This window comes from Hyperoodon ampullatus, assembly GCF_949752795.1.
Source record: "Hyperoodon ampullatus genome assembly, chromosome: 1".
Taxonomy (NCBI): domain Eukaryota; kingdom Metazoa; phylum Chordata; class Mammalia; order Artiodactyla; family Ziphiidae; genus Hyperoodon; species Hyperoodon ampullatus.
Window position 1 is genome coordinate 154479160 of NC_136914.1, and position 27219 is coordinate 154506378.

The following is a 27219-nucleotide window of genomic DNA, read 5'->3' on the forward strand; positions in this document are numbered from 1 at the left end:
CACTGGACCACCAGGGAAGTCCTCTCTTGACTTTTTTTTTAACGAAATACAATATATCATAAAATTCAAATACTGTGGAAAAATAAATGACAGGAGCTCTCTTTAGTTTGCTTCCAGGTCTTTCCCCAGATATGTACATCACCAACAAATTGTCTTTCCCCACCCCCCCAAAAAGAGTGTACATTTGTAAATGTTTTTCTTAATGTATCATTATACAAAATATCCTGTGCCTTGTTTTTTAATTTTCCTTAAAAATATTTCTGGAAGCTCTTTGGGTATTGCAACCTACAGAACCATTTCTTTTTAAAAGGCTTTATAATATTCCATTATAAGAGTTTGCCATCATTTAGTTAATATTAGCCATCATTTAGTTAGCCCCCTATTATTTCCAGTGTTTTCTTATTACAAACAGTGCCGAACAACATCTTATACATATATCTAAACTGCCTTTGTGAGTGTATCCACAGAGTAAGTTCCTAGTAGTGGAATTACTAGGATTTATCCTGCTATTCCATTTAATATTTTCCCCACCCCACTGCAGTTAGAATCAAATCCAATTATCTTGATTTACCAGTCAGTCAAGACCTGACCCCTGCCTGCCTCTCCAACCTGTCAGTCACTCCTTCCTTATTGACCTGGAGACACACCAGCCTCTTGTCTTCAGTCCTGCAAACTCATTTCTTACTTCAGGGCATTTGTACTTGCTCTTGCTTCTTGTAACACTCTGCAAAAGGTAGCTGACTCTTTGTCACTGTGGTTTCAACTATTGATCTAAAACAAATAGACTGGTGGTTATTACTCCAGTAAAGACGGGTTTATCCAGGATCAACAGAGCATTGCAATTCCTGGTGTGCAGCCATGACAAACCACATGCAAGTCATCACAGAAAAAGAGAAGGAAAACACTCTGATAGAGGGGAAAAGGAAGTGGGGAGGGCAGTAGTAAACAAAGAGTCCATGGCTTTTCATTGATTGAGTAGTTGCCAGGAAAAAAGAGAAGTCTCTCTTCTTCCTATTGGGCTCTGCTGTGGTCCCGGGGCAGGAGAGCTCCCCCTTCTGGTCTCCTGACTCTATTTAATTGAGGTTTCTGTGTATTAATTTTTTACACACACATATTCACCTTCTCAGTGAAGCCTTCGGGGGTTTACATGAGCACACCCATCTCTTCAGATGATGCTATTTAATTTTAATCTTAGGATGTCACCTTATATGAAATTATTTTGTCTTCTCCTCTGGAAGGTGAGCTCCAAAAGAGCAGAGTCCTGTCTCTCTTCTTCCCCTGACTCCCATGAGCTCAGAAGATCACAGGCTCATGGAATATCTAGTAAATAAGTGGTCAAAGGATAAGTGTATTTAATATGATTAAAAGGCTGCCAAATTGCTTTCCAGGTGAAGTCACTAGCTTTCACTACCACTGACAGTGCGTGTTCTGAATACCCTCAACAGCACATAGTACTATCAAGAATCTACCATTTTTGGCAAGTGTCCACTATAAAGGTCAAGAAATAGGGACTTACCTTCCATTTTAAAGTAATTTTTCTTCAGACACTGTTAAGAACAAATCAGATATTTGCTTTTAACATAACCCCAACTCCAACTTCAGAAAATAAACAGGTAATAACAGACATTTATTTGAATAAGAAACATAGTAAGTAAATGAGAATTTCTCATACCAGTTTAAAATTGATATGATGCCTGAGTACTGAGAATAGTACTCAGTTTAAAAATGGAATCCTTTTAAGGCAAAAGTAGGACTTATCCTTGCAATATATAGCAAAACATTTGCTGGATTTTCTCACATTTGATTCCTTTCTCACTTCCCTCCCTCCTTTCACTTACTTAATCACTTAACTTTACAAATATTTATTGATTACTCACAGGTCCAGGTACTGTGCTAAAATCCTTATCTCTCATCAGGTCACACCCACCTTCCACTTAAAGCCTGCCAAGTCTGATGAGGAAAATCTGTACATGGAATGTTTGGGAGCATCAACTTATAAATTAATTTGCTGATTATATATATACACACACACACACACACACACACACACACATATAGTTGTACTGGATTTTTAAAACTCTTTATTTAACTTTTTATTATACCCTCCTCATTTACAGAGATGTTTCTCACAGTTCCCACTTTTCAGTGGTTCCAGGCACCTGACTTTAAATGAAAACATCCCCTCTTTGGACTGTCTTGGAGGTGGGGAGGTACGGAGAGAGAAAGAGAATTTTCTTCTTGGCCCTAATGTCCACCTAATTTTTAAAGCATAGGTTCCTTATTATTATTATGTTTTAAGATTACAATTACATGCATAGATTATATTATCAGATGCCTCCATGTCTCATTTCATTTTTCCTAACTTGTGAGGAATGAGTGGAGGGATGGGCAGAGTAAAAAATACTTTTCCCTCTGAGAAAAGAAAGATGGGTGTAACTATGGAAGCAGAGGTTAAAACACTGCTGTGAGACTGGGGGATCAGTAGAGGTCAACATTACGTTTAGCCCTCTCCTCAAACGTGATTCTGTTCCATCTACCACCGTACAATAAATAAAGCGAATTTCTCACGCATACAAATAGTTTTTGCATTGGACCAGTTGGTCCAGTTCTCCCATCTGCTAACTTCCTTCCCCCCTTTGTCTCAGTTCATTAACTTTACCCTTTCCCGTACCCAAACCCTCCACCTAACCTCCCTCCCTCTTCTGGCTACTAGTCACTCTCGACTTTCCGCCACCCTCGTCCTCAGCATCCCCAGCCAGCAGCTGATTGGGGAGCTCAGTGGGCCGGGCCCCAGGTTAAAGTAAGTCAAAGCCAGAGCTCGGAGGTGAGTGACCTGGAGGGTGCGGCGGGGGCCAAGAGGTAGGAAGTGCTTTCCTTTCACGTGGGATTTCAGCGCAAATTTGTCTGGAGTTCTTGCGAGAGAGCTGGCAGGTTTTTACTATTTATCACCTACTCGCCAAGCTCGCCTTGGGGCTGCACTCGGTTCTCGGAAATTTCATTCAAAAGCCAAGCTAGGCGGCCCACGAGGTCGGGATTGGGGGGTTGTGAATGACCTCGAGGCCACTTCCTCCCTCTCCGAGCCCGTCCTCTACTCCCCTAGTTACCTTCACGGAAACAAAACTGCCCCCCAGGGCTAGAGAGGTCTCTCTTTCTCTCAGTCTCCCTCGCAAAGGGTTAATTTGTCAGATCGCACGAGGGGGAGGAGATTTCCCCGTAGACAAGTAAAAAGGGTGATGGACAAACGTGCGGGCACTAAGACCGCAAGGCATTCGTTTCCTCCTACTGTGGATGCGGACGCCCGGAGGAGGAGAGTCCCAGAGCGAGGAGCTGGGAGCAGAGGCACAGGCAATGCTCAACCCCGACTGTAGCTGAAAGAGGCCGGGGGAGACCGATTGCCGGAGACCGAGCGGCGAGGGGAAGACCTAGGGGGGTGGGTGGGGGAAGCAGACAGGCGAGCACTCGAAATCAAGCGCTTTACAGATTATTTTATTTTGTGTAGAGAACACGTAGCGACTCCGAAGATCAGCCCCAATGAACATGTCAGTGTTGACTTTACAAGAATATGAATTCGAAAAGCAGTTCAACGAGAATGAAGCCATCCAGTGGATGCAGGAAAACTGGTAGGTGATGCTTTCGCGTGATACTGTCCCCGGGAGCCCTGCGCGTCTTCCCGGTGTGCCTTAATGTCGGTACTCCCTTTCTGGGGCGTGAATCGAGCGAGGAACCGCGAGCAGCAGTGAGCGGATCGCTGAGTTCCCGGGTCTCCCGGGTGCAGGAGACATTGGGGCTGCATGAAGCGCCTGAGTCTGTGGGTGCCCCTGGGTGAACCGTGGCTACACATGCATCTTTAACATAGATTATATAACATAGACCATATATGTGTACATAGAGTAGATGTCTGTGCTACAGGGAAGGCGGGAGAGATGCCACAGTCCCTACCTGTGCTACTCCTTGTTTTCCTCTAGATTTGGGTTTTCTTGCTTGGCCTCCCGCAAGCAGAGTGTGAAAGGCAGTGGAGGGAGGACCCAGTCGCCTGCTCCCTTTAACCCTCTCCGGTCCGCCGTCCTCAGCTCTCTGGTCCTCGCCCTCTCCCCATCCTTCCTGCCCTTCCTTTCTCCTTGCAGCTCTGCTACTTCACTGTCTTCCTCTTTGCTGCTCCCCGGCCGGATTCCTCCTTTCCTGGACCCCTTTCCCCACGCGGATCCCTTTCCGGTTTCATAAAGAGACGGAGGCGGGGAGTGGGGGAGGAGGGGACAATGAAAACAGTAATAAAAATGAATGAACCCGAGCGAGTGGAGCCACGCCATTATTAAGTTTGTTTTACGGAAACGCCTTTTGGACACACTCAATTCTAATTCAGTGGGAAGCTGCTGACTGGAGTTGAGACACGGATTAAAAACCTCTGGGTCCTCAGAGTCCTTCGGGGCTCTTCCCCAGACAAACTTCTAACCCGGGAAAGCATCTTTCTTGTTCACTGTGTCCCTCCGCCAGTCCTTTTGAAAATCCCTGTGTGGGAAGCGATCCTGTGTCACCTTGCAATATTTAACAGGGGGAGGGTGTGTGTGCTTATCTCGCTTCTTCCCTGTAGATCGAGCTGCTGTGGCAGACATTCTCTTACTCCTGTTAACCCCAGGTCTGGCGATCAGTAAAGAGCAAGCCCAACGCACCCCCAAGCTGGGCAGCGGCTGGCAGCCTCCCAGGTGCTGAATGAGAGGGTCCGGCCGAGGGGCTCCCTCCTGGGATCTGGGGGATCCCGCCCAACGCGTGCGCGAGCGCTTGCCCCCGGAGCCCTCACGACCTGCCTTCCCTCCCCCATCTCATCAATGGGAAACCAGAGACGCCGGCGCGCCGTGGGGCCGGGGCGGGGGAGCGGTGCAATAGGGGGTGCCGTGCACCGGAACCGGGTGGTGGGGGTTCAACGTCTTTTTCTCCGGCCCCCGGGAGTCGCGACTAGTCTCGGGGGGTTCGGCCGCCGCTCCCGCCTCCTCCCTCCCGGCCGGCCCGCCCGGGACCGGCGGGCCATTTGCGGCCGCAGCCCGGCCGGGCCCGCCCCCTGCGCCGTGCGTGCCGACTGGGCCCGGCCTGTTGGGGCGGGCGCGAGCGGCCCGGCGCGCGGTCCTGAGCGCTCACACTCGCTGCGGCGTGGCTGGGGGCTTCCGAGGGCGCGGGGGCCGGAGGGCCGCTGCCGGAAGCCAGGAGGGGAACGCGACCCGTTCGGGAAGCCGGGAAGTGCGGCAGCGCACGGGGCGCGGGGCCGGGGCGCCCCCTGGGCCGCCGAGGCCGAAAGCGCCGAGGGTGGGTCCGAAAGACGGCTGTGCACCGGGAGGCTCGATCCAGTAGGAGTTTAGACATTTAAGGCCTCGGCGCTCCGGGAGGGCAAGCCCCCTCGGGCGCCACAAAGGGAACCTTCTCCAGCGGCACTTCCTCCTCCCGCGAAGGGGGTGGCGCAGAAGGCAGGACGGGGGCGGGGGCCCGGGGTGGCGGGCGGCACGGCGGGCCAGCCGAAGGCTCTGGTCTTCTCTGCAGCTGTCTGTCGCGTTCGCTTGCCACACAGCTCAGCCCATCTTCCTCCCCCGTTGGCCCTGCGCGCTCTGTGGTTTCTAACGTCCGCCCTGTCTCCAGCTTGCTGCACCCTTGTTGAACCTGCGTCTCTGGAGCCGGCCTCCCCTCGCGCCAGCAGCTCGGGTTCACTGTGGGCCAGTGCCCCTCCGCGGTGGATACTGTCTCTTATTCACTTGTTGCCTTTTCTCTGAGGCTACTGTCTGTGGCTCCTCCACCTCCAGGTACCATTTCCCGCCTCTTTTCTCCTCTCGCTCAACAAGTACACTCTGAACTGGACAGGGCCTAGCCCTCTGGGGACTGAAAATGGCAAAAGTGAGCCAATTAATCTTCGCTTGTTGGGCTCTTGCCACTCTTTCCTCCTAGCTCTTTATCTGTACCTTTCATCTGGCAATGTCTTTCCTGGCTTTTCTTCATATGCCTAAATATTTGCATGTGTCTGTGCCTCCTATTAGACCATCATCTCTCCAGAGCATTGGTTCTTGTCTCATTCCAATCTTGATTATGCGGAGCACCTCAAAGAGCGCATTGTATCTGGCAGATGCTGGGGAAAAGGGTTGTCTAGTAGGTTAAGATGATGATGGGTGTCCATTTTATTGCCAGCACTACCTGTTAATACTCGAAGCTTAACATACTTGGCCTCCCCTTGCGTTTTGAATACTATGTCATAGTCACACACTAGGGTTTCCCTTTCCTGACTTTTTCTCTCTTTGACCTTAATTGTCTTGCTTTCTTCTTTTATCCCAGGGTGTATGCATTTCTCCCAATATCCTTCGGTCCCAGTTTTATAAGCCTCCCCCCAAAACCTCAACAGCCAAAAAGTCTTGAACCAGGTATATAAGAAAATGAAGATTTCCTTTTCATTTCCCTTGTTAACAGGAGAAGGAACTCCATAACCAAGGCTTACACCCTCTTGGGGGCAGGGGAAGTTTAGGAAACACAAGGTCTTACCTTTCCCAGACTGATTTAAAATGGCTTGAATAGCTTCTGGAGGAAAAACACAATGTTGTGAAGTTTCTACTCTAGTTTTTGACAAGACACTTTCAGTGGTCCTTAAAAATCCCTTAGACATAGCCTCAATTTAGAGGCTACGTCAAAACTCAATTTAGAGAATTATAACTTATCTCTCAAAAATAAGTTACACTTACTGTCTTTTGAAGAATTGTGAGAAAGGCCAGGAGTGCTGTTTTGTCAGTATGCTGTCTGAACTACCTTTTGAATATTGTTTGAAGGCCTTTATTAAACTTATAATCCATATTCATTACCTTATTACATATTAGTGTAATGGGACCCATTTCTGGAGTGGTGTTTTTATAAACTAAAGGGTTCAACTGAGGGATGTTTATCAAGTTAATTGCTGCTTAAACAATGATTAACCCTGTATTCATTGTTCTAGACACAGGATAAATACTATAGACTGTTTTACTCTTCTAGCAGGTGGTTTCACATGTAATAGATTAGAAAAGCTATGGAAATGCAAAGTAATAAATATTATGCCTTGGAGAATCATCCTGAGCCACATCTTGAAACTATATGTCAAGTTAAAAATATCCTGGGTAATATTATCTGGTAAATGAAAGTGTTTTGCATGAGGTAGAGGAAAATGCCTGCTTTTAGCTCAACAGCATTTTTGAGTTCTGATTTTACACAGAAAAGCCCTTGTGATTTTATGGCATTGAAAATAGAGGCATTTTGTTCTTTTATGAGATGTCAGCCTTTACCTGTTATTTTCACGAATAGCTGACTTAATTTATAAGGGCTGCCATCAAGAGAGCAAAACCGCCTAGTGATTGGTAAGGTGACATAAAATTCATTGAGTGAGAAGGGCAGCTGGGCTCTGCCTTCCCTTTCAGCAGCCTGTCAGGCCTGTGCTAGCAGCCCTGGATGCTAGTTGCTCCAGTTGTAATTGTCTGGCCAATGATGATTATCTTCTGATGTCGGCTGACACAGTGTCCACCAATAGGAAAGCAGGAGGCCTGTGCTGACTGCTGTAACATTATGTATGTGAGGTGACATCATCACAGGGCTTGTCTAGAACCTCACGAAACCCTCCCCCGCTCCCCTCTGGCATCCTCCACATCCAGCTTTGTATATTTTTCTGACTTTCTCCCCTCTCTTCACCCGTGGTAATGGCTATAAGGGTTTTATTGTTTTTATATTTTGAGTTCTGTATTTGGGGTCTATAAGATAGTGTAGGAATTTTTAGAAGTAAATACTGTCTGGCTAAGGAAACTTTATCCACAAATTGGTTTTTACTAAGGAAAAATAATAAAAGAAACACTATCAGTAAAAGGAATTGTACATCTTTATGTTCTTTCTTATATGTGAGGTTTGGAAAGTAACGTACAATTTCAGTATGAATAAAACATAAAAGTATTATAAGCCTGTGTTAGATTTTTTACTCAAAATACAGCATCATAATGTCTATCAAATTTTAGAATGCAGGCTGTTGTTCTTCCTGTAGTGACAGTTGCCTTGCATTGATCTTTAAAATCCTCCTTGTGACCTGTTGTATGCTTTTGTAAGAAAAGTGGCTGGAAAACAGTACAATCTGTGGTCATGAGTCAGAAAAGGCCACAGTGCCTCATTTAATCAATGACACTACAGCAAATACAAATTTGGTCAGCTGTCTAGGAAACTACTGTGTCCACATTGTACACAGTGTGTTGCTTGCCACTTATTTTGGAGAATCACAGTTCATATTAGCCTTAAGATTGAAAATCCTAAGTGTGAGGAACTTAACATTTCATTCAGTAAACTTTAGAAAGCACTGAGATGTTGCCTAATATGTATTAGGTTAAGAATGAGAACACTGAGAAAAAGTATACAGAGGAAAATTGGAATCTGTTATGATCCTAGAAAATAATGAAATGTTGTGAAGGAACTTTAATCTGAACTTTTATGTAGCTTTAAAAAAAGGATGTATATTCATGCAGTCTTTGATTTTTTTTAGGATTTCCAGGGATAATGCAAAATTTTATGATTATCCATCTCTATATTTGCACTAGTAATAAATATTATGCGTATGGTGGTAAAATGTTTACGTAGGCCTTTTGTTAAATTGGAAGTTAAATTTTGTGGTCTAAAGAAGGCTCCTTGGTGCTTTTAATGTTAGATGATAATAACTCTAAAAGTGTCAGGATCACATTGGAATTTAACTCCAAAGTCAGTCCACTCCAAATCTAAGAGTTGTTCTGCATATTTCCTTCTAGGGAGAATCTATCTAGTCAGCGGGAAAGTTTTGAGAGGGATGGAGACTTAAAAATACTTAGGAGAGCATAAAATAACCATCTAGCCTGTCTTAAGCCAACAAAATAAAATGAAGGAGTACAGCAAATCAATAATTCATCTTTGGTTCAATGATCTGGATATTTCAGGTCCAATATTTTCTGAGATGAGTTATCCAAAAATTATTGCCATGATTTGCTTAATTTTTCATGTCTGGTTACAGGTGAGCTGAGCTGGCTTTATTAACAGGAATCAGACAACAGTCCACACAATTTGCCTTTGCTCTGTACCTTTATTCTTAGCTTCAGATATGTCTGCTCCACTTACTTTCCATTTATCTTTGTTAGAAGAGCACAGGCATTTATCTGGAAAAGTTTACCTTAGAAAAGTTACCTATACCACAGATATTATTCCTATTGATAGCCTAAGGAAATCTGAATGAAACTATAACATGGCTTTATTGAAAGATTTATTGAAAATAAAGATTTATTGAAAATATAACAAGGCTTTATTGAAAGCTCATAACTTCATTCCTTTATTTGTATTCTGATTGTGTGTGTATACAGGCAGGTACAGATGTGTAAAGTTGGCATAGTTATTCAGAATTTTAAAACAACAGCATCCTTAATTATATTTGACTTACAATAATTTTATTTTAGAGGTAGATTAATCCTTTTTAAAAAAAGATTGCCCTAGAGTCAAGAATGGATTTGTAATTTTAAGTTCATTGAGCAAAAATCATCCCAAAGCACAGATCCTGGTAAGTCATCTAAGTTCAAGCTTATAATTTTATCATGATTCATTTCTGTACTGAGAACTCATGATTTTTAGTTTCAAGGTTATTTTTCTTAGTATATTGGAATGACAGGTATTTTTAGGAACCCTTTTGTTTAGTCATTCACCCACTATGAACTTTCTAAAATTTAACTTTAAGCCTGTCTTCCCAAAATAATGTACAAATGAAAAAGATTTACACTTATCTTTGCTGAGATAAATAATTAGACATGCTGATTAGAAGCAGTTTTGCTGGACAGATACTCATACAGTTTTCTAATGAGTTAATTCTCTTTGGGATTTCATATTTTAGTTTTTTTCTTTCTATAGGTTTTTTTGGGTTTCTAATTGTAATATGATAAGGAAAATATCATTGATATAATGTATTTTGGGGAGGGGGACCCCTACTGTTTTTAACCAAATCTGTGATCACATATTTTAAAGTATAATGTATATATAATATAGTATATATATGTATATATATTATATAACTTCATTTTCTTAAAGATAAATTTCAGATGTTTTAGCTCAACCCTTTATTTTATTTTTTTAATTAATTTATTTATTTATTTTTGGCTGTGTTGTGTCTTCGTTGCTGTGTGTGGGCTTTCTCTAGTTGCGGCAAGCGGGGGCTACTCTTCGTTGCCGTGCGCGGGCTTCTCATTGTGGTGGCTTCTCTTGTTGCGGAGTACAGGCCCTAGAGCACGCCGGCTTCAGTAGTTGTGGCGCGTGGGCTCTGCAGCACAGGCTCAGTAGTTATGGTGCACGAGCTTAGTTGCTCTGCAGCATGTGGTATCTTCCAGGACCAGGGATCGAACCCATGTCCCCTGCACTGGCAGGCGGATTCCTAACCACTGCGCCACCAGGGAAGTCCCTTCAACCCTTAATTTTTTTAACACCCGTCCTGGGACTTCTTTGTTTTGTTTTATTTTTTTAAGGATCCTTTGAATTCTGAGGCTCAATTTTTTATTTAATATATTTATTTATTTATATTTTTGGCTGTGTTGGGTCTTCGTTGCTGCGCACAAACTTTCTCTAGTTGCGGCCAGCGGGGGCTACTCTTCACTGCAGTGCGCGGGCTTCTCATTGTGGTGGCTTCTGTTGTTGCAGAGCGTGGGCTCTAGGCACGCGGGCTTCAGTAGTTGTGGCGCGCACGGGCTCTACAGCGCAGGCTCAGTAGTTGTGGCACATGGTCTTAGTTGCTCTGAGGCATGTGGGATCTTCCTGAACCAGGGATTAAACCCTGTCCCCTGCATTGGCAGGTGGATTCTTAACCACTGTGTCACCAGGGAAGTCCAGAGGCTGAATTTTTGAATTGATTGTTAACGCTTAATGGGCAGTACAAAAGATCATTCTTTGAAGAAGACTGACAAGATGAATGAAATGCATGTTTATCATTTATCTTTGTTAGGAGAGCATAGACATTTGCTTAAAAAAGTTTATGTTTATATATGTACACAAAAACAGGTGTATATACATAAACATGTTAAAGTGACTTTTTAAAAAAATGAAAACCGATACCCCATTAAAGACCATTTTGTGTGTGTTTCCTGCTATTAGAAAACCATCTTCCTTGGAATTCCTTGGTGGTCCAGTGGTTAGGGCTTGGCACTTTCACTGCCGTGGGCCTGGGTTCAGTCCCTGGTTGGGGAACTAAGATCCCACAAGACACACAGTGTGACCAAAAAAAAAAAAAAAAAAGCCTCATCCTGAGCCAAATGCACTTTTCTAAAAATACAGCCTAATTTGACTATTTTGTCGATTTTTTTAACTAGTTAAATAATACTATTTTAGTAAGTGTCTTAAAACTGCAAAATTTGAACGTTTAGTACTTGGATTTACCCCAATTATTAATAATTTTTTAAAAATCTTCAGTATGGGTAATAGTAGGTGAAACCCTCAAGTTTTTCTGTCTTTTAGGCCCAATTGCCGGTCTCCTTCTATTTATAAAGGTGGTGTTAATGCAATGTAAAAGTTTTTAAGATGCTAGACCCACTCCAACTGGGGTAATTGACTTTTTCAGGTGAAGTGGGTTCAGTGGAATTGAACTCTTTGAAGTTGAGAATTTCATGATCTTGTTTCAGGAGGCTCAATAGGGGGGGAAAAAAAGGCCTGATGAAAAGGTTTAATCCTGAAGCTTTTGTTTTTAATGTGTGAGACTTCTCTTGAAGTCTAAGGGTACCTTAAGCATTTAAAAGCTGGTCTAGCAGTGGTTATCATTACAATAAGAGGGTATGAAGCTCAATACAAAGTTATTCTAAATATCAAGTTTGCAGTTTCCTCTCAATTTTATGACTTTTTGACATAGATTTAATTTCAAGATCTTAGAAAGGAAGGTAGATTTTCTTCATTCTGGAGTAATGATACTAATAGTTGGTACATAGTTGTTTACTGATTGCAGACATTCTTTTAAAGTTTTATATATGTTAATGGTTAAATCCTCCCAACCACCCTTTGATGTATTATCTTTTTGATTTTACACAATAGGAAATGAGGCACAGTATGGTTAAACAAGTTGGAATTTGTATGTAGGGACAAAAAAAGGAGAAATGGGCTCCAGCCTTGACTAAGGCTTGGTCACCCAGGCCCCTATCATCCCCCTATTCGTATGAGAATAAATATTCAATCAATAAAATAATGCACTTGGAAACTTGGCAGTACTGTAAACATGGAAGGTACCTGTGGTTTTAGTCTGGTATCTCACAGTGTCTATATTCTGTTTTTCGCTAAGTGGATCCTGAACACTTAAGGCAAGAATAACTACAAAAAGTATTATTGATGTTATAATGAGCATTGTACTATGCAGATATAAATACTTCAATCATTAAGAATTATTATAAGTATTACTATCAATACTTTTACAATTGTAGAAAGCCACGTCACCTTTAATAATGCTTCCATCATAAAATATTCCAATTTTATCTCAAACAAACCATGACCTACAGGTTTGGAACATGTCTTACAAAGCATACTTTGCCTGCTTCTCTGTGCTGTGAGCACTGTCCACTCAGCTTGGTTCTAAACCCTAGGAGCTTCTGTTTCCACCTGGTACTGCCTGTAGCCAGGCTTTCCTTCAGGCAGGTTTTAGTAGCTACTGGTAAATAGCCAACACCTGTTGACAGGGGGAAATAAATAAATAAATAAATAAATAAATAAATAAAATTATATATATATTACCCCACTCACACACACACGCATATGGGTTGGAGATGTCCTTATTCTTTTTTTTTTTTTGCTGTACGCGGGCCTCTCACTGTTGTGGCCTCTCCCGTTGCGGAGCACAGGCTCCGGACGCGCAGGCTCAGCAGCCATGGCTCACGGGCCCAGCTGCTCCGCGGCATGTGGGATCTTCCCGGACCAGGGCACGAACTCGTGTCCCCTGCATCGGCAGGCGGACTCTCAACCACTGCGCCACCAGGGAAGCCCCGTCCTTATTCTTAAAGGTCAGCTCCTACAGTGTGAAGAATTAAAGAGAACATTGTTTTGTTTTGTTTATTAGTTTTAAATCCTTTTCCTGATTTTAAAGTAAATACTTACTATAGAAAAAAAGAAATGAAAACATTAAAAAATATGCAGGAAAAAACCCACCTTTAATTCTTATCCAGAGGCAACCACTGTTATTTTGCCACATTTCCTTCAGCTTTATTTCCAAGATTTTTATATACTTTAGATCATTCAGTGAATGTCAACGACAGATTGAGTTCTCTATTATGTGCTAGGGACTGCACTGGGCACTTTCATTCACCTACTGTCTCATTACAACTTTATATGTTGCTTTGTTTCCTTTTTACATTATAAATGTTTTTCATGTCACTAACACCTCTCTGTAAGTATAATTTTCAGTGGCTACTTAATATTGTATTGTTTGGTCTTAATTTAGATAACCACTCCCTTACATGTTAGGTTGAACATGTTAAGTTTCTAATATTTTGCTATTAGAAATAGTCCTCTGGACATTGTTGGAGGAGGTCATCAAGAGGACGTTGGGCCCCAGTTGACCAGAGAGCCAGACCTGGGCGATTCAGGCTCTTCACCCCCTCCCCTGCCCTTGGAATATAAGTTTTGCCCACCATTGCCACAGCCAGAGCCATTTCAGTGATGCAGCCTTGAGAGGGTAATGTGTTGTTGAGACCGTCTGGGTGGTATGCAGGGCTGAAACTCCTTAAGGACAGCATATAAACTCTTAGTTCTGGCTGGAGGGTGCAAAGATTTACTTGTCTTGCAGCCACCCAAGACAAGCGTCATTAGTAAGTCCCCTTGCCTGTTACCTGCCACCTACCAGTCTGGAGTGGCTGCCTTTTTCTTTGGTCTCTTCCTGGCTTCCAGTGTAAGGGGGCCAGTTTCAAATCTTACCTGGGTACTCCTGGGGATACAAACCAACAGCTGTCCTTCTAGGCCTGGAGGTGGCACTGCAGTGGGCAGCTCACACCCCTCTTTGTGATGAGAGCACAGGTAATGTTTGCTGTGCTATTAGAGGTGTTTTATAACTAACCTATTATTAATAATGCTTGACTCATATGTGGCCTGACCCACCGGGCCCCTATCAACTGTAGAGTGATACCCCTTTAAGACCTAGTGTTGTAGATACTTGGAATTTGTGTTTTTTTTTTTTTAACATCTTTATTGGAGTATAATTGCTTTATAATGTTGTGTTAGTTTCTGTTATATAACAAAGTGAATCAGCTATACGTATACTTATATCCCCCTATCCCCTTCCTCTTGCATCTCCCTCCCACCCTCCCTATCCCACCACTCTAGGTGGTCACAGAGCACCGAGCTGATCTCCCTGTGCTATGAGGCTGCTTCCCACTAGCTAGCTATTTTACATCTGGTAGTGCATATATGTCAATGCCACTCTCTTACTTCGTCCCAGCTTACCCTTTCCTCTCCCTGTGTCCTCAAGTCCATTCTCTATGTCTGCGTCTTTATTCCTGTCTTGCCCCTAGGTTCTTCAGAACCACTTGTTTTTTTGTTTTTTTTTAGATTCCATATATATGTGTTAGCATATGGTATTTGTTTTTCTCTTTCTGACTTACTTCATTCTTTTTTTTTTAATTAGTTTCTGCTTTATAACAAAGTGAATCAGTCATACATATACATCTGTTCCCACATCCCTTCCCTCTTGCATCTCCCTCCCTGGAGTTTGTGGTTTTAACACTAGCAGTTTTGACTTGGAGAATGATCCAATGGTCCAGGAAATCAAGCAGGCTTGTTTTTTTCTTTTTTGCTGAAGCATTCGTTTGTCAGAGCAGTTATGTTTGCTTTCTTTTATTGTCTGGTAGGTAGGAAATCTTGGAGGTAGAAACTTACGTTCTTATGACAAATGTCCCCACGAAGGAGTGCAGCACTTGGTACTGACTATAAAAGTAAGAGAAGATTAAGAGGTCAAGGAACACTGTGATCCTTAATCAGAAAAAATAGGTGGTTTAATGGAATTTTCTAGGTTAAAGGAGTGTTCTTCAAGCTTTTTTGCTGACATCCACCGAAAAGATGTTTGAAAAACTACGTACTGCCTCACACATTTAATTGTTTTTCTTTGTAAGTTGAAGTAAATTAATTTTTTAATAGAGATAGAATAAATAAGTTGAGGATTGGCTAGTTTCAATAAATATTTCATGACTTGCTAAGGTAGGTTTATCTCTTTGTTGAGTACTGCACAACAAATCTGAAATAAATGACATAACATTTTTATCCATGGTTTCATTCATTGGTAGCTCCAAAAAGCAGTCTACATTCCACCTCGATACATTTAAAAGATTCAGCTGTACTCATCCTACATTGTTTCTGGTTGTTCTGAACTGAGAATATCTCAACATTCAGAAGGTAGAGTCTAGTCAGCATGAAAAAAAAAGTATCATTCTGCCTCACATCATTGTTCATTTTTACTTTGCTTTTGGGGTGAGAAAGAGAGACACGGGTAGGCTGTCAAGTGTCTTAAACTATCTTTTCTTGACTGCGGAGAAGGTCATAGCTGATAGCATTTCTGTGTGTGTTGTGGTCATTAGGACTAGTCTCCTAATTGGGCAAAGCAATTCCTTATTCTTGACTTGGTCATCCACTGTCAGAACCTGAGGACCTCCTCAAGAAGCTGAAGAAGTAGAAGCTCATTCTACTTGGGGTGTCTCTGATTATTTGAAGACTGTTCTACGTATTGACCTGAAAGTTATGACCCTCCATGGGTCGTCCATTAGTACTTAGTCCTGACTCTAGCTGTAATTTGTTCTCACTTCTGCATGAGTGTCTTGTATGCATTTGAAAATGACTACTATCTCCACTCTAGGCTTTCTTTTTTAGAATATCATCTGCAGTTCACTGGTAATCCACATGGACACTTCTGAAAAATAAAAAATTAGAACTCCTATACTTTTGAATAATTAAATATTACCTACTAGGAAACTCCTGAGAAATGTATGAAAGCTTACTAAAATCTGGCACGTCTACGTTAAAATGAGCAAGTCTGTATTGGAAAGTACAGTGAGGGAGTGGGGAGTCCTAATTTAGTATTCTACTAAAAAGTCCACAACATGGTGCTTTGGAACAATACAAAGCTCCTACTGTACGGGATATTCTGGAAATTTTAAGGACTCTCTGTTAGCCCGGAACCAGTGGGGTTGTCTTGAGTTGTAATTGGTTTTCATTTACTGTTCCTGCATTCGTATTTGCAGAAATACTTTTTTGGAACCTGTATTTTGTGATGGCTGATATTGTTTGTGATTATACCGCTTTGGTTGGTACTTGGTTCTTCTCCAGTTCTTTGTAATTACTGGGATCGTTTTCTACTGACAAGAGGGTAGTTTGAGGTAGAAAAACGTTTGAGAACCACGCTCCGGTGTCCTCGATCCTTAAGTAGGAATTTGGGCCAGACTCTCGTGGAGAGTTTGTTTTTCCTCAGAATACACGTGTACAGGCTTCATCTCAGAGATTCAGAATTAACAGTTCTGTGGAGGAGTCCAGGTACTGGAAAAGATCTTCTCAGCTGATTCTTGCCTTAATGAGGAGCGCCTCTGTGGTGGTGCTGATTCCATCTCACATTCTTTGCGTCTGTCTTCTCAGATCATTGATTTCACAAACTGGACACCTCTCCCTCTTCTAGCCTGTTCCACCTCCTTTATCAGCTAGCTACATGGGACCAGGCCGTCACTCTGCCCAGCACCCTTCTCTCCCTCCTTCTCTCCCTCCTTCCCTCTAATTCACAGCCAAGTCCTTTGTGATCCGGGCCTCAGTTTCCTTTCTCTCAGTTCATTTCCATTGCCACTGGCCTCCTTCAGGCCCCCAGCACTACTTTTTGTCTCCTCGCTCACTTTCCAACCTCCAACTCCTGCGTGTCCCTCCCATAGTAAAAACCTTCAGTGGTTTCCCCTTGTCTATAGGACAAATCGGAATTCTTTTGACTGATTTGAAAAGCCATTCAAAATCCCAGCTCCAGATTATCTTCCTAGTGTTACCTATTGAAATAGCCCTCCTCCCAGGCCTATTCAAATACAAAACCTTTCTCTTCCCTGCCCACCAAAATCGGTTGTCCTTTCTTTGTGGTTTGCTGGCACTTGACTCATAAATAGATTAGTATTCTTGCTTCTATCTTTGAAATCAGTGCCTATCACAGAATTTGGCTATAGTTGCCCTCACTGTGTGTTGACTAGATGAATGCAGATATGAATGAATACACAAGGCTGTTTTTTTACTCTCGGATGTGTTTCTGCTTTATTATCCAGTACCTCTTTATATGGTCCTTAAGTGAATTATGGGAAATTGTCTAGTGCCTTCTTGAAACAATAATAAAAAGACTTCTTTTTTTCATCTAATTTTCTTTTTAAGAGGAAAGATATTCATTTAGCATGATTAATTTTTAGTGAATCCATTTTAATTGTTGGGGATTATTAGTCCTTTTCTAGGCAGCCAAACCAGCCACTCCAATCAGAAACAAGTCAAAAGCTTGCCTAAAGTGGTGGGGAAGGTGGGATTGTATGCACAAGGAAAAAAAAGTCAGGAAGAAAATAATATTGGTACCAAAATGGTAAAAAGTAGTTGTATAAAATGATGGTTGTTATTTCTCTTATTGCTCTTCCAGTTTTCCATAATCTTTTTTGTATTACATTCTGGGTATGTATAGGTGGTGGGATTTTGCATATGGTCATATTTTTTCATTTTTTGCATTAACTATAGTGTACTTACTATCTTCATAGTAAAAGATCAGCTTCATTTTATAATGGTGTATTATCTGATACAAGGTAATAAGCATTTTTGTAAAACACCAATGCACATTTTGAACACAAAGGCATTTTGTGAGAACAGGGAACTGCACATTCTTATTTCAAATGAATACACTTTCTCAGATTAAGGTAGAGATTAGTCATACTGTTGATGTCACAAAAACTTCCCTGTCTTTCTCCATTTCTAAATTATACAGTTTGATTATTTTTTTAGTAGGAAAGTTTCCTGCTTCTTTAAGGAAGGGTGATAACAGACATTCATTTCACTTGAACATGACAACTTTTATGTCTGGGTTTCAGGAATGTATCTAATAGGGCAAAGGTTCCCCAGGGACAATAGTCATCTAATCTAATAGCAGTAAAAGATTAAACATAAACCTGTCTCTAGAGATCAAAAAATGAATCAGATAATCAACTCGGGGACCTCGTGGCACCTGGAAACAGATGCTGCACACGTACCTGGGATACATCATTAACAAATACTCCAGCACTGCTGAATGCCTGGGAGAACGAAGCATAGAATGCCTGATTTAGAGGAGCTGGAAGGAATTTGTTACTCTCTGCAATAAAGGGCCAGTCTAGTCCAGAAGCCAGTCCTTGTGGAGCCAGAGAACCTGGTGTGTCTAGTCTGGTAGGAAGTCCCAGGGATCTTGTTGGGACCCCAGTGACAGAGCTTTTCCACAGGACTGCTTTGCAGAGATCTTATCAGTTCTGGGCATTGCTTTGAACTCTTGCTTCTTCTGTACTTACTCTTAGAGAGAAGAGAGAGACAAGGGATTGACTGCAGTGTGAGAACATGAGAAGTAGTATTTTGTTTTTACAGTTATCTGTGTCTAGGAAGCATTGTCTCAGCCAGCAAACAAAAGGGCACAGGAGCCGGGAAAGGGAGGGTGGAGGAGAATGGGTCCAAATTATATGAGATATAGTTTTTAAAAATCTCTGTAGGGCTTCCCTGGTGGCGCAGTGGTTGCGAGTCCGCCTGCCGATGCAGGGGACGCGGGTTCGTGCCCCGGTCTGGGAGGATCCCACGTGCCGCGGAGCGGCTGGGCCCGTGAGCCATGGCCGCTGAGCCTGCGCATCCGGAGCCTGTGCTCCGCAACGGGAGAGGCCACAGCAGTGAGAAGCCCGCGTACCGCAAAAAAAAAAAAAAAAAAAAAAACCTCTGTAATTGAGTTAATGATGATCTTTTGGTCTTAACCTTCCTATAAATTTAGAAAAAGTTCTGCCCTTACGCTCCAGACAACTTAAATAAGTATTCTTTCTGGATGCAAGAAAATAAGCTGTAGGTTAGAAATATCCTAAAGGAGCAAAAAAGAAAATAGTAAATATAAGGAAAATATTAGATATATTAGACTCAATTTTTCTAAAAGTGTTAAAAATACTATTTCCTCAAAATTAATATTTCTTGAAGTAAATTTAAAAATTTAATCTGCTAAATATTTATGACTTTCTTCTGTAACAGCAGAAAAAAGGTACATTTATCTCTTTTCAGGTAACTTTTTTAAGGGAAGTTTTTTTCCTATGAAATTTATTTTTTTTTAATTTGAAAACTACCCTAAAATAAAGCATAAGAAATTATACATTGTTTCATATTCTAGAACACATTTATGAGCCTAATACCAAAATTACAATTCACCAAGTATGAAACATTCTGACTAGCACAATCTCTAAATATATATATATACATTTCTGACTGGTAGAGAGTGAGGGCTATATGATTGTATCTGACATTTTAAAACATTAAAACAGGAATTTTCACATTATAAACTTTTGATAAATTTTTAAACATTCAAGCAAATTTTCACACTTTAAATGCTTGATATGTATTTACACTTTGTTTTGAAAATAGGCTTCGATTTCAATGTCATATAGTATGAATATTATAATAATTTTAAAAATAAGTATTAATTATTGGGCTTTTTTTAAAATTGGGCAAATGTTGATGCCAGTCCCTCCTTTAGTTCTGTTGAGACAAGCAAGAAGTAGTCAACATCCTGTAACTGCTGTGTAGGCTTGGATTGGGGGTATTTTATGTGGATAATTAAGGCAAAACAGCTGGTTTTTTTGAACTTGCATTATTATATAGAGAGAATAACACACTCACAATGGAAAACTATATAGAATAAACTAAAACAAAAAACAAAAAAAACCTCTACCATTATAAGAGAATTAATTGTGGCTAAGAGACAAAAAGTTCGGCCTCAGAGATCTATTGCATCATCAGACTAAACTTTCTGTGGAGATTGTTTCTTCCCCCAAAAGTATTTGGTGTCCAGAGGCTCTTTTTGTCCCAGCAACACTGAAGGGACCAGGGTATAGGGACTCAAGCTGGTGAATTATGCTTGTCCTACTTTCTCACAGTGGAATACAGATTCTAACAAAAATTGGTGCAATTGGATACCCCTTTCAGGATTAAATTTTACTTAGTGGGAAGAATACGTAGTCTCTTTTATGTTTATAGTCTGTCCTATCTGGATATGCTCTAATAGATTTAAACTGTTTTCCTAAGGTAGTTACAATATAACAGCTCCAAATGTCTTGTTTATATGCAAAGTCTAGGACATTTGGAATGTAGTAGTTTTCTGAAGTATTGCTATAAATTGTGTTTTCATTGATCTTTGGCCAGACCATCAATAGCTTGCCAATTATCTTCATTAGCTGGCTTAAATTGTTTTTTTCATGTGAAAATGAAAAGCAATACTCTTGTTTTCTCATGAGTTCAGCTGAGTTTAAATATTTAATATTTCCATCCTAGTTTCTGAAATTTATGTATGTATTGTTTTTCATCAAATTGTATGCACCTGGAGGCCTAGAATTAGGAGATATACATAAAATCTTTACTTTTTCCTTAAGACTTTTCTTATGTAGAGAAGTATTAGGATTCATCTTGATAAAGCAAAGATGTGTACTGTCACAGAAACATTTTTTAAAGGAATAAACTCCTATCAGTTGTAGTTTCTTCATCAGTGGATAGGCCTGGTGCAAGTAACTTTAAGTTACATATTGTAGAAAATTTAGGAAACACAAATAAGCAAAAATAAGAAAGCAAATGTTACCCTGAGATAAACATTAACATTTTGGTGTAAATCTTTTTAAACATCTTTCTTTCCATCTCTCCATCTCTATGTTTTTAACAAAAATATTTTCATAGTGTTCATACCATATTTTTCTGTAACCTGACTTTTTTTCTTAATATGGAATGGAACATTTTTCCCTGTTCTTAAATACTTCCTTCATTAACTTGTAAGCAGAACTATGTTTATTTAATGTAATGTTCTAGCTGACATTGGAAAACTTGAGGAGACACATGTCATTCTTTTCAATCAACATATTTTCTATCATTCTTAGAAGGAAAAAGAAAACTAGTAGCTTTAAAAGAGCAAAAGAATACACTGAATAACAGCATTAAAATGGTTTTAAGTTTGACCAGTAGAATAAAAGTGCAATAAATTTCAGATTATTTTCTTCATGGATTATGTCTTCTTTGGGTAATAACTCATCAGTTTGCTGTGCAGAACAAACCCGCCAATCAAGGAACTATGTTAAGATGCTTTAACTGCAAGTAACAGATTATAATTAACTGTGGCTTAAAACATAAAACATTTAACTATTTCATATAAGAATAAATCTGATTGGAAGCCTCTGTACTCATTCAGTGGTTTAATAATGTCATCAGTGTTCCAAGTTCTATCTGAGTTTTTATCTTGCCATCCTTAATGTATCAGCAGTATTTTCTTGGTGGTTCCAAGATGGCTTGCCATTTCACCAAACATCTATCCTCACTGCAACTTCCCAAGCAGAAGGGAAGGGACAGCGGCAAAGAAGCCTCCTTTTAGTTCTCTTCTTTGTCAAGACGATACCTCCAAGCCAACTTGTTCTTAATAAGTTTATAAAAGGATTTACTTCTATTATTGCTGTCAGTTCATCTCATCGGTCAGGCCTGGGTCACGTGCCTCACTTTTGGACCATTCACTGACAAAGAGGAGTGGAATTGCTTTTCTAACCCTTAGACTGCTGACAAAGAGACTGATTGCTTTGAGATTCTTATACCTTTCTTTCAGGGCTGTGTGCATTGCCCTCCAAACGATATCAGATTAAGTTTCCTGCTAGCAAGGGAAAGAATTGGGTTGGCTAGCTTACCCTCCACTGTGCTAGTAGTACAAGAACAGACACTCTAAGAAGACAGAAAAGATTTAAGTCTGAAATAAAATTCATTTTGGTACTTTTTACATGACTCCTCACAGAATGGTCTTATTAAAAAGTGGAAACATTGACTTATTCATGTTGATGTTAAACACAAATTATTGTGTGAATTACTCCTTAGTCTCTAAGAATGATGGAGCTGGAAATACTAACCTTCCAATGGCAGTGGAGGAATAATTCCTAAACAAAGTCCCAAGAAATGATTAAGAAAGAACTGTTCTACACATTGCATGATATGAGAGTACTAAAACTTGACCCAACATTGACAAAGTGCTGGGATCACTGATATCAGAATGTATCATTCATCTTCAGTAACTCGGTACATAAACTCAATGCATATCTTACCTAACCTTCCAAAGCATGGCACTACTTTGGAATAAGTAGCCATTATTATCTCTGTTGGATCACATAACACGTGCTAGTAATATCATACCGAGGAATGATATAGTGACACTAGGGCCACATTCTGCCTAGGTTTGAATCCTTGTTCAGTCACTTACTAGGTGGGGAGGTTACATATCTTTTTTTAAACCTTAGTTTCCTTATCTGTAAAATGTGGAAAATAATACTGACCTGATAGAGTTGTTGCCTTGATTAAATGAATTAATGTGTGTGAAGTATTCACTAATGCTATGTGCTATATAAGTTTTAGGTATGTTATTATCATTGATGTTAATGTGTCAGTATTGAACATTTTACCCAGTACGTTCACCTTGTCTCATGGTCCCCTCACTGCAACACTGTGAGCTAGGAATTTTCATCCCCGTTTTATGGACAAGAACATTATATACTTTTATGTCCCAGATCATGTTGTGAACCCAACAGTGATTCTGTTTGTCTTTTTAGTTTCTTAATTATAAACTTTACTTATAGTGTGAGCAGAAATTATAAAATATGTTGAATTTACACATTCCTAGATTATACAGTCCATAAGATCACATTAGAAAGTATGAAGAAGAGATAGGAATGTTTGGTTAATAGACAACAATTATCCTAGGAGTTAATTGCACTCTATAGAAATAATGTTCATTCACTGCATTAATTTCTTGGGATTGATTTAGATGCTTAGATGTAGCAACTCTAGGGTGAGAGTAAAAATACAGGTAAAGATCATGGTATATTACGTGACAGTTTCCTGTGCTTTAAATATATTCTATACCTGTGGATTTTGCATCCATGACTAACATGTCTAACAGAGGGAAAGCAGGCCCAGTCTGGTGAATATATGTTGACACTAGTAATATCCAGCTCAGTGCAAGGGAGAACCTAAGGTCAATTGAAATTCTCAGTGAGTCCAATCTGATTCACTAGGGCCACAGGCAGAAAGAGATACCGTCTGGTATTTTTTTTTGATTTGTGTTCAGAAGTAACAGCGTTCATCATTAAGATATGTACTTAAAATGATTGAATGGCTTTATATCCCTATATTTGAGATGGTTTTTATTTTTAGTTTGCATTGAAAGTAGTGTCATTTCACCCTATTTTTTCTCCAAAGCATCTTGCAGAAGGACCAACTAGTTAACCAAGCAATTTTTTTACAGTTCAGCAAGTTCTTTTGGCAGACTGCAGCCATGGACTATTTAATAACAGGGTAAATTAAATTATCATGGCCTCCTGCATATCTAGAAATCAGGTGATGAATCCATTCTCATCAAGTCTAAGAGTTTTTTTTTTCTTTTTTTCTTTTTTAAAGGGAAACATTTTCTATAATCAAAAGATACATCCATTGCAGAACAAAATGGAATTATGGTATGAGCCATTGTCCCTTTTTACTGAAAATATTTTTTAAAATCCCATTTTTCTAAAGGCAGTTTACTCCATCAGCCAAGATGCCTACGTCTTATAAAGGTTTAGATGATGGTCAGGAGTCTTTTGAAATGTTTCAGATGTGGATGCTGTAGGATGAGAAAATGACTGGTTGAGGGTATCATTCGGGGCATTAATGGAATCTGGAGTAGTTATTGCCATCCTGGGACTAGTACTCAGAGAACAAATTGATCTGCTGGGATCCCAGTTTGCCTGCTTCCATGACAGCCTGCTCTTGAGCCTTGACAGCCTGAGTTCACGTTTCCCTGTTTGTGTTCATTCTCACGCTTGACTAAGTCACACCCAGCAATTTGTATTGTCAAGGCGAAGAAGCAGGTCAGAGGTGCCATTTGAATGTGTAGACAAGCAGATGAAGTCAATGGATGAAACAGCATACTACTATGGTGATGCAGGCTGTGCTTTTTGTACTTTCTTACACAGACCTGTAGGTTGACTCAGCACAGGGCTGCTGGAAGGTATCACCTGAACATATGGAAAGTCAGTGTGGCTCCAAATTCTGTTTTTCCTCTTGTACTTAGGACCTGAAGAAAAGCAGGTTTGGGAGATCTGGGAGTGTTGGTTTTCATGTGTTTCTCCTGCACTATATAGCATCAGGTTCGGATGAAAAGTCCCCATATTCCAGGGGACATAGGTCCATTTTCTCACTGTAATAAGACTAAAAAGAAGCCCTTTGCAGAGTCCACAGTTAAAAAAAAATCAGCAATAATTTTAAGTACTTTGGGATAATGCAAGTATTTATTTTTGCAGGAATTTATTTTAAACTAAGCAAAGTCAGATCACATTTCTCAAGGAGAAAGGTAATCACTCACCTAAGCAACTGGTATGAAGTATGGATTATACTCCAGAAGGCTCTTTCTTTTCAGGGATGGATTAGTACTGTCTACCTCTGATCCACATTCTTTGTAGGAGGTACAGTTGATTCTCATTACTTGACTAGTTATGTTCTATAAAGTTGCTGGAAACACTAAATTAGCAAATTCTGAACCATTGCTCCTAGAGGAAATACAGGGTTAGGTTCCTGCAAGCCCCTGGTCATATTTTTGTCAACCAAGCAATGCTTGTTTTATGTGTTTCTGTTTAAAGATACCTTATTTAATGTATCGTTGATTCATTAACATTAAACTCTCAGCCAACAGCACCATAACTCAGGCCTGAATGAAGCTTATCTGACACATGGCTTTCTCGGTAAGACACAGCACAGCCTTGTACTTAGGAACGCTAGACAGAATTTCAGCACCGGGGGCCATTTTAAACAGTGAAATCGCCAACAAAAAACACAAAAATGCAGAAAATGTGACACTAAGTAAACTGAAAAAAGGACACTTTTTTACAGTATGAGAGTTGAAATAACAAGGCAGAGCGTTGCCTTGTTTGACCTCAGCCTGGAATGCAAGCATCGGGCAACTCACATTAAACACCACTCTGGGAATGACCACGAATGACCATGGAAGCACTGTGTGTTTAGATTTGGGGGTGAGAAATAAATTTTAATGAGTAGGTGAATTTGCGACAATGAGGATCAACTGTATTCCGCTGTAGGAAGTAACATCCAAAGTTCAAGTGTTCCTGCTGTCCTGGATAACCCTAATTTATAATGGCAGCACTCACCTATCCTTAGCAGTGAAAATACTTTTTCACAGAATGCTGAGAAAGCAAGTCTCTTCATACATAACAGAGAACTTGTCTTTTCAGATTTACATCACAAAGCATGCCTTTAAAGCTGGAGATTTAAAATTTTATTAAAGGAGATAATTAAAGGAAAAAAAAAAAAACCCAAAACTGTTGTGGTTTTCTAAGGGAGAATCCAGAGAGAACTAACAGTTAGCTAACAGTTATTGAGAGCCTATCCTGGGCCTAAGATGGACTTTATGAACATTGACTCACTTAACCCTCCATTTTACAAAATACAGTTTGTAACGGGGCCTGTTTTGCAGCTGAGGAACCTCAGGCACAGAAAGGATGAGTAACTCGCCAACAGTCCTACAGCTAGCTGGTTAGAGACGGGTTCACAGCCGGGCAGTCTGGCTCCACCCACTAGGCTGTACTCCGTCTCCCACTTTGGCCTGCAGCCTCCGCCCTAATTGGGAAAATCACAGAAACCATTTCCAAAGAAAATATTTTAAAAGGGTAGGGATGGGTGGCAGGGTGGGCTTCATTTTGTTAAGGAAGGCCCAGATCAATGGGAATATACTGTATGAAATAGTAGTTTTTGAAACAATTGTGATTGTATCTTTTAGATTGGACTCTTATTCCAATAATTTACAGCAATATAATGCTCACCTAACAAGCTAAAAATACAGATATAAAGTGCTGATTCACTTTTGAAGAGTTTAATTTTTTTTTTTTTTTAGTAATCTCTTCTATGTTCACTTATATTCTGGGCTCTAGTCATATAGTGATACGAAGGCAAAATTTCTACTAAAACATTAATCTTAACTAATAAACACTCCCCAACTGGACTTTCCAATTGGAATCAAGCACTAAATTTAGAATTTTGTACCAAAAATACAAGAAAGAACTTCCTTAATTGGCCTGATATTTGTCAGCACCTAAAGGCCTGGATAAGTTTTATACAAACCATTAAAACAGCCTTAAACATTGAAGTAGGCATTCTGTTCTTCTGCCGCTAAGAAAATAAGAACTCTATGTATATATTAAGGAAAAAAAAAATGATGTCAGTGAGCTACTTGTATGTGCTTGACAGAGATCACTTGTCAAGAATAGTATGATGGAAATGTCCTCTACCTGCCCCCTCCCCACAAAAAAAACAGAAAAAACTTTAGTAGACACTTATATACCCATTAAAATTACATTACTGAGGAATATATCTTGACAGAAAATGTACATGATATATTGCTACAGGGAAAAAATACTTGCCTACAAAACAGTCTGGCCAGTTTGTAAAACACACACATTGTATACACACATACATACACACATATATACAGTTAGTACAGTTTTAACTGTGTGTGTACCAAAATTCTAAACACGGTTGTGTTTTGAAGAGGGGATTGAGTTTTTACTCCAGGAAACCAAAAGAGTGTCTCAGTGTAGCTAATACTTTGCTAGTGGAGAGATTTCCAGATGCCTTGGTCTTCAGCTGTGCACATCCAGGCTGATCAGTGTGTTCTTTGGTCAAACCAGCTGGTAATTACTAGAAGATCAGAGTATGCATGACATGCAGAAGAGAGGCGAGAAGACAGAGAAGAAGGCAATGTCCTATGAGCGTTAGACAGACCCTCTGTAAATATCTCAATCTATTTGAATTACAATCCATTCAGGAAGGCAAATGTCCATGCAAAATACAGGTAGGTGCCATAGAGCAGAGCAAATATTCAAGTGCTGGAATATAGGAATTACAGTAAACGGGAAAAGAAAATCACTATAGTGGGATGTTTAGAAAGACTCCATTAAGAGG

The 27219-nt window shown here is 40.4% G+C and overlaps 1 protein-coding gene across 1 annotated transcript in view; it reads left to right on the forward strand.

The window, feature by feature from the left end:
• Positions 1 to 3531: 3531 nt before the first annotated feature.
• The window catches only part of ELOVL6 (ELOVL fatty acid elongase 6), a gene marked incomplete at both ends in the record, with an annotated part of 140146 nt that continues 116458 nt past the window's right edge, over positions 3532 to 27219 (forward strand). The window contains one exon of the mRNA XM_079722893.1: positions 3532 to 3620. Coding sequence (XP_079579019.1) covers positions 3532 to 3620 — 89 coding nt within the window. The remainder of the gene's footprint in view (positions 3621 to 27219) is intronic.